The sequence below is a fragment of the Tarenaya hassleriana genome, unplaced genomic scaffold (assembly GCF_000463585.1).
Source record: "Tarenaya hassleriana unplaced genomic scaffold, ASM46358v1 Cleome54, whole genome shotgun sequence".
Lineage (NCBI taxonomy): Eukaryota > Viridiplantae > Streptophyta > Magnoliopsida > Brassicales > Cleomaceae > Tarenaya > Tarenaya hassleriana.
This window is the reverse complement of record NW_010968045.1, coordinates 469762-481758: the sequence shown is the minus strand read 5'-3', so window position 1 is coordinate 481758 and position 11997 is coordinate 469762. Positions and strand designations below refer to the sequence as shown.

General features: G+C 36.0%; 3 protein-coding genes across 7 annotated transcripts in view; 1 reads left to right on the top strand and 2 right to left on the bottom strand.

Annotated features, from left to right (window-relative positions):
• LOC104798554 (protein NAP1) overlaps positions 1-3614 on the bottom strand; it is an 8756-nt gene extending 5142 nt beyond the window's left edge. The window contains exons 1-11 of one of the 2 annotated variants that reach the window (XM_010520695.2): positions 2644-3614; positions 2486-2560; positions 2264-2344; positions 1916-1996; positions 1703-1785; positions 1501-1585; positions 1190-1315; positions 954-1061; positions 527-571; positions 295-437; positions 33-165 (exon numbers count right to left, since the gene is read on the bottom strand). In XM_010520695.2, coding sequence (XP_010518997.1) covers positions 33-165; positions 295-437; positions 527-571; positions 954-1061; positions 1190-1315; positions 1501-1585; positions 1703-1785; positions 1916-1996; positions 2264-2344; positions 2486-2560; positions 2644-3057 — 1374 coding nt within the window. In that variant the 5' untranslated portion in view covers positions 3058-3614. Of the gene's footprint in view, positions 1-32; positions 166-294; positions 438-526; positions 572-953; positions 1062-1189; positions 1316-1500; positions 1586-1702; positions 1786-1915; positions 2007-2263; positions 2345-2485; positions 2561-2643 lie in introns of those variants that run through there. The other variant, XM_010520696.2, reaches the window with a different exon arrangement.
• A 3525-nt stretch (positions 3615-7139) lies between these two features.
• Positions 7140-9953, bottom strand: LOC104798552 (glycine cleavage system H protein 2, mitochondrial). The gene is made up of 3 exons (XM_010520692.2): positions 9793-9953; positions 8690-8952; positions 7140-7490 (listed from the first exon to the last, which is right to left on the bottom strand). Exons 1-3 carry the CDS (start codon positions 9869-9871, stop codon positions 7362-7364), a joined length of 471 nt encoding a protein of 156 aa, XP_010518994.1. The 5' UTR covers positions 9872-9953; the 3' UTR covers positions 7140-7361.
• A 960-nt stretch (positions 9954-10913) lies between these two features.
• LOC104798551 overlaps positions 10914-11997 on the top strand; it is a 1650-nt gene continuing 566 nt past the window's right edge. For 3 of the 4 annotated variants that reach the window (XM_019200700.1, XM_019200701.1, XM_019200699.1), the window contains exon 1: positions 10914-11927. In XM_019200700.1, the coding sequence (XP_019056245.1) occupies positions 10944-11258 (315 nt within the window). In that variant the 5' untranslated portion in view covers positions 10914-10943 and the 3' untranslated portion in view covers positions 11259-11927. The remainder of the gene's footprint in view (positions 11928-11997) is intronic. The other variant, XM_010520689.1, reaches the window with a different exon arrangement.

The window sequence follows — 11997 nt, the reverse complement described above, 5'->3', positions numbered from 1 at the left end:
GGAAAGTAACTCAACTGAAACATTAAGCTCACCTGAATGTTTGGAGCTAACAAACTTGGTTGATCTGTGAAAAATATAACCATCCTTCCTATTTCCTGCTTCAACAATATTCTCCTCTCTCGATGTATGGCATCACATGATTGCAACGCTTGCTCATGAACCTCACTGAAACATAGACCGAAACAAATATGCCTATAAGTTCAAGAGTTTATAACCCAACAAGTACAATATAGCACCACAGAGTTAGATGGTGCTAATGAAACTATAACAATTTTCTTCAAAATTTAGAGTTACCCGATCATCTTCTCAACTTGCTTTGCAACACTGTATTCCAGATCAGCCTCCTTCTGCTTAGTCCGGCCAGACTTTGCCATTTTCTTTGATTCTAGTACATGGGGTAAAACATACAACTGGTAGTCCTCGTGCAATAGAATGTACTGCATGGTTAAGATAATATAGTCATCTGATGTACAAGGTTATAAAATTTCATCAGCTAAACTTCTTATCAGAGACCATCTGAACACACCTCATCCCGGAATAACGTCACAACTAAGTTTTCCTTCAGCACCACCTGAAACCCAATGGGAATAAACCCATTGAAAAAAAGATGCATCACAAACAATATTAGAAATAGATGAACTACTTTTTATATCCTAGCCCAATTTTATTAATACTAATTTACCAAGAAGTGTTTGAAAGAAAGCATATGAATCTAGATTACTGAATAAACAATATTCCAAATGAAAACAATGGCTGGAAGAAAGCTAGTTTTAGAGGTTAAAGGCAAAGAGATGCAGATCATTTCTTATGAAAAACCGAATTGATAAGCCAAGCTAGGTAACTACATTGAATATATGGAGGATGTGCCATTGTGAATCTGATCCTTGTAGAATTGGCTATTTATAACTCTAGCAATAAATCCCAATCGATAACAAAAGAAGAGAAATTCATACCATGGCTATATCAATGCTAGTAACACGAAGAAGTTCATTGGGACAAACAAGATACCCAAGAAGCACCCATTCTCGGTAAGAAGTAACATTTGCAAGGTCTTGTGCTCTCTGCAGGAAACAGGAGCCAAAACTATATGTAGTTATTAAAGCAAACACCTCAAAGTACGGGGTTGTAACACAACTCCTATGTAGCAGTTCAGTGAATCATTTTGCTCTTTCATTCCATTCATAATTACCATGGGATGAGCAGAATTTGTAAGTATATCGGGGTATCGAGGATGATATGGGCTCAAAAATCCCTCGTTTCTCAGCTTCCTCGTATCTGCAGAGAGAAAAATACTGGGTCCTACAGCCTCTAAGACCTGAAAAAACGGAGATATCATTCATAAGTAACTCGTTATCATTGAATAATTAGCAAAGTGTATACTGTTTGACCTTAATTTGGATATAGTATTTGCAATCTCATCTCTGGCTATAGTGTGATGTCACACTAACACTTAACAAACAAATAACCAACGTAGAATGAAACAAAAATTTAAATGCTAACCTCTCCAATTCGCGGGCTGACGAAATTCAGGTCCTCCTGTAATCCTTTTAATGGGGGATCAAAAGAGTCTATGAATTGAACCAAACTGAATTGCAGAAAAAAGACAAAATGAGCAATACAACAAAATGTTAAGGTCATTAACATGGGCGTATAGATATAAATGAAAGGGCACAGCAGTGTGAAAAACCCGAAAAACCCTTACCGATGATAAAAATCACAGTCTCGGTCATTTCTTGACAGCGCATGCAAAAGGTTGTACACTTGCAGCATCATTTTCCTCGGCATCTACATCGAAAGAACAAATACATTCTTACAGACTAAACATTGAGTAAGTACGTGGATTCCCTTACCCCACAACTAATTCATATATCCATGTGCAAAAAAAAAAAAGACAAGGAACAAGATCTCAGCATACCTTCTCAGAGAAAAGATTGACTCGGACAAATGCACAAAAGAGATCCATGAACGCATGCAGTATAAGTGAATTCTGATGAGGCTGCAAAATACTGCACCGAGTTATGAGATAATCATGAAGACACCTAACTACCATTAACAATGTTATTCCATCCCCACAAAAAGAAAATATTTAAAAAGAAAAATTTAGAAGAAATAACCCAAGTCTAACAAGTTTTTACGTGTTTTGGCTCAAGGTTTATGATCAGAAACAAGTTCTCGTTAAATTCAAAGGGGGGAGGGGAATGATTTTTCAAAAGTGATGCACGATAAAAAAAATCCTTCCAGCAGAAGAGAGACAATGACTCACCAGCAAGGTAATGACTGTGCTGCTAAGGTCCAATATAAGCCGTAGCGCCTGTTCCCGGAAAGCCATCAGATCCAGAAGCAGCTGATTCATGAAGGAAAAAACCATGACAAAGTGAGAATATAAAAAAGCATCATATTAGACTTACAATATACTGGCATTTCCAGATACACAAGATTGAAGGCAAACAATCAACCATCTACTGCATTGTCAGTTTAGAGTTACCTGTATCCATGGCTCTAAACTCTGTAAATGAAGTTCAGCACTGCCATGCAAGCCATCTAAAGCAAACTTATCGACCTGTACAAGCATTGTTGAATCACAAAGACAAAAACCAAAATGCCTGATATCTAACAAAGAAAAAAGGAAGAATCATTCCTTACACGTTCAAGTTGCAATTTGCTAAAATGCTCGGGAAACTTTCTCGAGAGCAATATGCATATCCGAGGATGGTTAGGAAATACACCCGCTTTCCAAAACGCTTCAGAGAATACGTGACCGACAGGATCAGGGAAATCCAAGATTTGGTTCAGCCTATACATCTTGGCCATGAGACCCTCTGCAACTTCAATCATTTGAACCACCCACTGTATATTCAAAGCCTTGGAAGAACCACCAGAGCTATGAACATGTCCATCAGAACCCGTGTTTTTTGAGCTTCTGGATGACATTGTGGCAGCCATTTCAGGCCCTAAGTACTCTGTCCATCTCGAAGGACCCTCCCATTCCCTCGATCTTAATGAAGTCGGTGATATTGATTCGTCATGGGAAGAATAATATTGCCGGGATCTCGCCATGAATTGCCTATCTAGCAGAAAAATCTCTGCAACTCAGAAACTCTATTTCAGAATCACACACTACACACAGGTCCTATACCCAGTTTCTTGCATTTTCCTTCAATACACGAGTTGCAATTTTTTGCGACTCGGCAAAACTCCACTGTATCCAAAAGCGTATTCACCGTACAGAAGAAAAATCTCGGAAAACCAGTAATCGCTTGCAAGGAAAATCAGGGCAAAACATGGGAGAGAAGATAAACCCCAATTGCATCCGATCGAGAAACTGTGTGAATTTTTGTAGCGATGAATCGGGATTGACTCTCTTACCGCAATTTTCTCGGCAAACAAACAGGAGGAACTCAAAAAACGAAGGCAAAGTATGAGTTCCGTGACGATCGAAGTTACCTCAAGAAGCTGCACTGGTGATATTGCAAATGGGAAGCATCAGGAGATTACTGCTGAGCCTTCGAGCTCAGATCTGAGTTTCTGCAACAGCTCGGAGACGGAGACGAAGACGACAAAAGCAGCCGGAGAGAGAGAGAGAGAGACTTTAATCCGACTGTGAGCCCAAGAATTTCTAAATTCGGGTCACATTTAAGGCAGACTAGTCATGGAAAAAAAATATAATTTGTCTTCACATTTTACAATTTCAAAATGGTTTTATTTTGCACACAAAATTATTTATGGACACAATGTATTTTTTTTTTAATTTCAAAATATTTATAGTTTTAGAGATTATTTTTTATTCTAAATAATTATCATTTTAGATTTTCTAGATAATTGTTAATAAAAATTTCTAATTTTTATCTTTAATTAAAAATATCGAATTTCAATAGAATATTAATGTGAATATGATTTAATAAGGATATATATAATTTTAAAAAAAAATTTAAAAAATTGTGAAAAAATCTAAAACAATAATTAAATTGAAACGGAGGGAGTAATTCAGAAGATGACATAAACTAAAAATTACAATTATATATATAAGTGAAAATGAAATAGTTTTTTTTTTACAATCGAGAACGATCCTAAACAATTATCTCAGGTAAAAATATATTTTTTTTTTCAATTTTGAGGACCCTCATATTTCGGTATTTCTTTTTCATTTTATTTTATTTTATTTTTTCTAGTTGTTTTATTTTGAAATCTTCAATTACCATATGCTATAGATACAGATTTGTGTAACATAGATATCAAATTAACCAATTTTTAATTGTTTATCAATTTTTTCCGGTCAATTTTTTTATTAAAAATATATTGCAAAGAGTTTTTATTGTAAAAAGGTTATGTTAGTGAAATCTTTAATTATGTTAATATTTGATTTGTTAATATGGTTAAAATATGTTTAATCCATCTTTAGATCAGATTCCGTATGAAATATAATTTCTATTTATTCGAATTTTATTTTGTTTTATTAATCAAAATAAAAATGACTTGTAGATAAAAAAAAAATAGATAATAAAAATAAGCAAGCTTTAAAAACTGTTATATATGTTGCACCATTCGATCATATTGCACACTTATCTACGCATTTATATTTAAAAACTAATAATTCAAAATCCTGAATATAAAAATACGATTGATTTTTTATTTTTCCAAAATGGTTTGGTATTTATATATTTACTTATATAAAGAAAAATTGTTATTTTTACACAGATAAAGACTCTGGTTGTGGTGGTTGGAATCCAAGTTGTAAGAATCATAACAAATGAGGATAATTTAGATTTTTTTTGTTAAATAATTTAAATTTATTTTATTTGCTGTTGAACCAATTAAATTAAAATATTTTGCCATAAACAGAAAAACATATGAAGATTTAGCAAAAAAAAAATGAAAATATTAATAATTGCGACCTATGGACTGACACCACCTTTTAGATGTAATAATTTTCCATTATTTTTACCGTATCTGATTCACTGTTATTAATGCATGATTAAAATAGTAATGACATATGACGTCATCGTTGACGTCAGCGTATCCAAACCCGGTTCGGTTCAGTAAACCGTAGCACTTGCCCAATTCCAAGGATAACCATATGATAATTGATCACATATGCTAACAGTTTTTATTCATTTAAACAAAAAAAAAACCACTAAAGCCCTCTTCTAATTTTAATTAATGAAATAAAAAATATCACATAAATACCTCAACTTTTAAAAATATATATAAAATAAATACTTTAACTTTTAATTTGATAATATAATATTCCAAATATTAGAATATATTAAACTAATACCTCAATTCCTAACATAAAGGCAATTTTCAACAAAAAAAAATCTTTATAAATTTGTTAAAAAATGTCTAAATTGATTTGGATATTGATTGGAAATTGGCCTCAATCTCAGAAGTTGGTATATTAATTTGACACAATTTTCGGAAATTGGTATATTAATTTATGGAGTTTTTCTTTTAAAAAAACCAGTATGTATATATATATATATATATGTGTGTGTGTGTGTATATATATATATTAGGGTTGACTGAAAAGGAAACTTGAATTGCAAGATACATATGTTTGGTTATAACAAGCTTGGCTTCCAAAACAAGCAAAAAATGATTCCAAAATCTTTTGCCTTCCACTAAGGACATATGATTTGATTATTACATTATTATAGATTTGGATTTTTTGATTTATCAACCAAAAAAAAAAGATTTGGTTTTTCCTCATGAGGTGTAAACATCAAACAAAAAACACCATTTCTTGTAAGCAATTATTTTAAATCCACGTGTGTATTATTCGCAACTACGTTCGGACAAATCTTGAAACCTTCCGACAAGGATCTTCAGATCCCAGAAGATTCTAGAATTTTCCAGCTTCTCCATTCGATTGTTCCATTTGCTCATTTTTTTTATAATGGTAAATGCATTAAAAAGTCAAAAAATCGTTACTGTACAAGCCGATATTAAGTCGAAATTAAGCCTAAAGGCATAGAATTCCTGCCAAAGAGAATGCAAAAGTGGAATAACAAAGAACATGTCGGATCAATCAGCCGAAGAATTGGATTGATTGGATCAGTAATGGAGAGCGAGACATCCTCCAGAAATGTCGTAGTCGTCACCAATTTGGATTCGCTGGAAATAATTATGTCCCTTATCAGCTTGTCAACCGCCAGTCGGAGAGCTGCTATCGTTTTGGATTCATTCTGAAATAACCTGACGTTTCGTTCCTGCCAAATTATGTATGCCATCGCGTGCAGAACCAACTTGGTGAGCTCCCTCCTTGTGCAGAGTTCATCGTCAAGTTGGTTATGCAACCGGTCTGTACACTCTTCAAGGGATGATGGATAAGAGCTATAGCATGCAGATGCAAAGAACTCCCAGATTGCGTTGCTGAATTCGCAGTCGAAGAAGAGATGGTCATGAGATTCTGGAGCTTGCTGGCAAAGAACACATGTAGTGGTTGCGGTAATGCCCATCTTTGAAGACGATCCAAAGTGGGTAATCTGCCAAGAAAAAATTGCCATAAGCTAAAGTTAAGTCTCGGAGTAGCAAACCTGGACCAAACTAGCCGAAACCATGGAACTCTCGGTGCACGATCCCTTATTAGGTCCCAGGTTTATGCCGGAGAGAACTGCGTACTGAAAGAGTCAATCGCTGTCTTCCATTCGAATCTGTCCGGGCCAGCATCCACTGTTGGAGGAAGAATGACTGTGATCCTGGATAACACAACTTGGACTGCCGAAGATCGAGCTCCGGGAAAATTCCAGTTTGAACCTCTAACAGCCTCAGCGACAGTAGCGTATAGGGTAACTCTGAGAGCACGACGGCTTGCAGCCCCAATGCGCTCTATAAGTGGCCCATCCCTGTCCAGTCATCGTGCCAAAAATTTGCTCATTTTGGTTCTTTGTTCTTGGAATCTCATCTAAAAGATGGTTTACTAAAAGAAAATCTTCTTCGAAATCTTTCTTGAAAGATTTAAACTATTAGTTTTAGAGGGAAAAGGGGTTTCAAAAGGGTTTTACATTTTTGGGCCAATGTAGTGAGCAACGAGTTGGCAATGGCGTGACTCGAACGAGTCCAGGAACGAGTGGCCATTGTTTTGTTTTCCTGTCCGATATATATGGTATTGTTTTCACTTTTGAGATTTTTATGCGTTTCACTGAAAAACCCAAAACATATCCAATGCATTGAACCATGAAAGGCCAAAGCTTTTATTCTCTCCATCAATCAATAAACATGGCTTTTAAAAAAAAATACTGAATCATTTCAGACAGAAACATCGACGATCTGAACTTTCGCGTTTGCTCTTGTCTTGATCCGAGTCTTGGTTTGCCCGGGAAACGATTTCGAAAGATTTCGTTCCTTAGTGATTTCGGAAAGTTTCAGTGCTTGGCATCTTCTTCTTCACAGAACTTGGTGTACTTCTCCGAGTCCATCAGATTGTTCAACTCGCCTGAGTCACTCAGCTCCACCTTGATGATCCATCCCTCCTCATAAGGGCTTGAGTTCACCTGTGAATCCAACAAGGGCAGTAAAAAAAACGTCACTTTTGGACGAAAAATTCACCAATGGGCATCTCACCCATGAAGCAAGGGCAGAAAAAAATAGTCACTTTTCGACAATGGGCATCACCCATGAATCAAGGGCAGTAAAAAAAATAGCCACTTTTCGATGAAAAATTCACCAATAAGCACAAGGGCAGTAAAAAAAATAGTCACTTTTCGATGAAAAATTCACCAATAAGCACAAGGGCAGTAAAATAGCGGTCACTTTCAATGAAAAATCACAATAAGCATCACCCACGAATCAATGGCAGTAAAAAAATTGCAACTTTCGATGAAAAATTCACCAATAAGCATCACCCATGAATCAAGGGCAGTAAAAAAAAGGTCACTTTTCGATGAAAAATTCACTAATAAGCATCACCCATGAGTCAAGGGCAGTAAAAAATGTCACTTTTCGATGAAAAAATCACCAATAAGCACCACTCATGAATCAATGGCAGTAAAAGTTGCAACTTTCGATGAAAAATTCACCAATAAGCATCACCCATGAATCAAGGGCAGTAAAAAATAGTCACTTTCGATGAAAAAATCATCAATAAGCATCACCCATGAGTCAAGGGCAGTAAAAAATAGTCACTTTGGATGAAAAATTCACCAATAAGTATCACCCATGAATCAATGACTTGATCAAAACATGGCATTTGCATCAAATGGAGCAACCATATGATCAAACAAAATGCAATCATGCAGGAAGAATGTGATATACCAAGGAGAAAACAAATGATCATTGAGAAAAGAAACTAGTCATTGAAACTCAGTGTATGAAATGGAAAAAAATCCCATATAAATATTAAATACAAAAGTTTGTTTGTTATCAATTACCAGATCAATACACAAATTTTAAAATTTTCACAAAAATACACAAACTTTTTCTCGGTGTCACAATTAAAATCGTGAATTTTACGTAAAACTCTGAAAAAACACGACATTTGACGTTGTTTCTAGTTTGATGTATAGTTTTTTCAGATTATTTGTAAAATTTGATGCATTTTTTGGGAATTTTAAACTTTGTGTATTTATCTGGTACAGATCATATTGTAAACCAATGATGAATTAGATCACGTGAAAAATAAAGGGTATATCATCCGGGTTAATGTAATGACGCTATTACGATTCTTTCGAGGGTAAGTAAAAGAGGAACTCACCAGGGCCGGGGAATCATTCAGCTTCTCGTTGATTTCCAACACCTTACCAGAGACCGGAGAATTGATATCACTGGTAGCTTTGACGCTTTCCACCGCCCCAAAGCTCTCACCTTTCGACACCGAACGACCCACCTCGGGCAATTCCACATAGACGACATCACCCAAATGGTCTTGCGCGTGATCCGTTATCCCTACAACGGCTTTCTTCCCATCAACCTTCACCCACTCGTGTGAATCAGCGTATTTCAGATCCTTCAGAATCACTAGAAATCAAGACAACGATAGGCGAGGTGAATCAGACAAGACAACATTTGAAACAGAACCGAGAGCATACATACACCTGTGAATCTCTTATGTTATCTCCATATATACAAAGGGTGCATCGAGCAGAACATCGTTCCACGATAAACAGATTTACATAGGCAAAAAACGGCTGAGAAAGGAGAGGCTAAACATGAAACAAATTCGATATCTTTATCTAAAACCACAAATGCAATGAAAGATCATACATACCCTACACTATGCACCAATAGTAAAACCTAATCTCAAAGAAGCAGAAGGAAGCAAAGATCAATTTCCTTCATCTTTCAAGTTTCCTTACACTTTTACAGTGAAATAGAAACGATCCAGCATCAGAAAGAAGAACGATCCCAACATTTACACGACAGGATTTCATTTACACATCCCACATATCCACTTTGGGAGGTGAACAAGAACACAATCATCCGCTAGGCCAAATCAACCTCAAGATTTCCCAGTTTCAATACATATACGATCACACAATCCTTATTTCATCCACAAGCAATCGTATTTCAGAGACAAAACCTCGTGGAATCAGATAGAACTCTGAGATTCTTCCAAGAATCAGAAACCATAGGCAACGAACAGACGATATTCAGAGCAACAAGGATCATCAAATCTCACGTTTCGATTATAACCTGATGATATGGAGAAAAACAAACATAAACCCACCGAAACGAAAATCAGAGATCAAAACGCCGCCATAATCAATCCTCGATCTACGCCAGCGAGACAAAAATACCCAGAAAAGCTTTCATCAGACCAAGCAAAACAAAAAACAGAACACAAAGATCGAGATTCACCGGAAGAAAAGCCTCGTTGGAAGACGGAGATCCTGAGGTGAGAAGCAACCCTAGAAGCCCACATCAATCTCGAAGCCATTTTCGTGGATCTCGCGAGAGAGAGAGAGAGACGATGTGCACAAACAGTGTGTTCGAGTGAGCGCACTCATCGAACGCGTTCTTATTTTATATTGCACTCTTCCGCATAAGGGTTGGTGGGTTTTTGCCTCGTTTGCTTTAAAACGAATATTATATATAATATTTTCCAGACAATATTATATTTTTTTGGTATGATAAATAAAGTAAAACTTATAAAAAAAATTTACACTTGTAAAATGGGTGTAAAACAAATTAATAAACTTTTTACTAGTTAAATTTATTTTTTAAAATTTATAAAATATATAATTATAATTTTTAAACTTATTATTTGATATTAAAAAATCTCGACAATGTTTGATTTATATAGAAATTTAGAAATTATAGTGATATATTTTATAAGTTTGGAAATTATAGTGATATATTTTATAAGTTTAGAAATAAATTTGTTAGGCAAAAAGTTTATAAATTTTTTTTTTTATCATTTTATAAGTTCAAATTTTTTTATAGGTTTTTTTCTAACAAAAAAAGGAGAAACTCTCTCTTGCAAAAGGAAAATACAGAATATTGGTCATTTCTGTTGTAAATCATAACATAAGAACAAACATTGGTTAAAATATTGTAACAGTATTGTGGACTGCCCATGTAAGGGTCGCATTTCCTATTTATTATTTATTATAAATTCGAGATGCATATTTTTATTTGATAGAGAAAGAATAATACTCCTCCGTTTCAAAATATTTGTAGTTTTAGATTATTTTATATGTTTTAAAATATTTGAAATTTTATATTTTAAGATATTTTTATATTAATATATTATTAATGATTGTATTATTTTTTTCGAAATAATATTTATGCACAATTTACAACGTCACATTTTACGTTAAGATACCTAAATTACCCGTCAAACCCGAATAAACCGGGATCCGGTAAAGTAAACCGGAGCCAATGCTCGGGTCAATTCCCGGTTTCAAAAGAATTGAATAATATTATTTAATTTTATTCTAATTAATACTTCAAACACGCAATTTCATATAAAAGAAAAATAACAATTGGACGTGCCTGTGCATATATCGATGCGTGAAAAAAGGAAGGAGACGAGGGAAACTGAAACTGATCGGAGGATGGGACCGTGCGATCGGCTGCAGGAGGCGTTGATGGAGTGTCACCGGCGGGTTCCGGCGGTGGCGGCGCGGCGGAGGACGTGCGGACATCTGAACAGGGCGTTGGCGGAGTGCATCGTGTCGGAAGCCTGTCCGGAGGAGTCAGAGGCGGTGCGATCGCTCTGTTCCAGCTCCGGAACCCGACTCAAGCGCCGTCAATGTAACGACGCTCAGTTCTCTCTCTCCCTCTGTCTCTCTCGCCATCAACAGCGACTTGAGGATCGATGATTTTGGCGGCGATGACGGCGAGATTCGGCGCGGTTGTATTGTATGTCCGATTCGTGTTCGTCGCGAGCCAGTGAGTTCGAGATCTTAGGTTCTCTTCTTCGGTTGTTTGCCGCGCTCCGGTATGGATAATTTTCTAGGGTTTCCGGATGCTGAATCATTGTGATCTATTGGGAAATAGAGGATTAGAGACGAAACTATTGAAATCAGGATCGATACTCTAGGGTTGGGGATAAAATATGTGTTCTATACATGATGATCCTGCAGCCTCTATATGGGAGAATTTGTGGATGTTGCGTAGATGAGCTGTAACTGTTGATTTGGTTCTTCTTCTTCTTGATGGGGGATTGTTGAGACGATGAAATTCTTAATGTACTTGATGGGGGAATCTTTGATGGTTGCCTGGATTAAGACTAGGGTTCTAATTTGATGGTCGGATTGTGTTATCAAGTAAGGTGCTTTACCTGTTCATTGTCTAATTGGTTATGCCAATCAAACAGACTCGCGATCTTGGCTAATGGATCGAACATCAGGGCAAAACCTCTCTCTCTATGATTTTGTCCTGAACTGAGTCAGGGTTAGCTGGATTACATGTGGACTGCTAGCCAGATCTTCACAAGTGGGGCTTCCAAACCATGGTCTGATTTGGTTCCAGAGTCGGTTTCGGGTAAGGTGGGAATGGGAGATTAAGTATATGGTAGAGGAAGGTTAATTGCTCAAACCTATGATTAATCCTTCCCCC

Bases quoted from the DNA above. Each gene is read 5' to 3' on its own strand.
- LOC104798552 (XM_010520692.2), bottom strand. From the start codon at position 9,871: ATGGCTTCGAGATTGATGTGGGCTTCTAGGGTTGCTTCTCACCTCAGG. The intron at 8,953-9,792 runs GTGAATCTCGAT...CTTGATTTCTAG, and splicing joins CCAACGAGGCTTTTCTTCCG to TGATTCTGAAGGATCTGAAA. The intron at 7,491-8,689 runs GTGAGTTCCTCT...TTGGATTCACAG, and splicing joins TGAATGATTCCCCGGCCCTG to GTGAACTCAAGCCCTTATGA.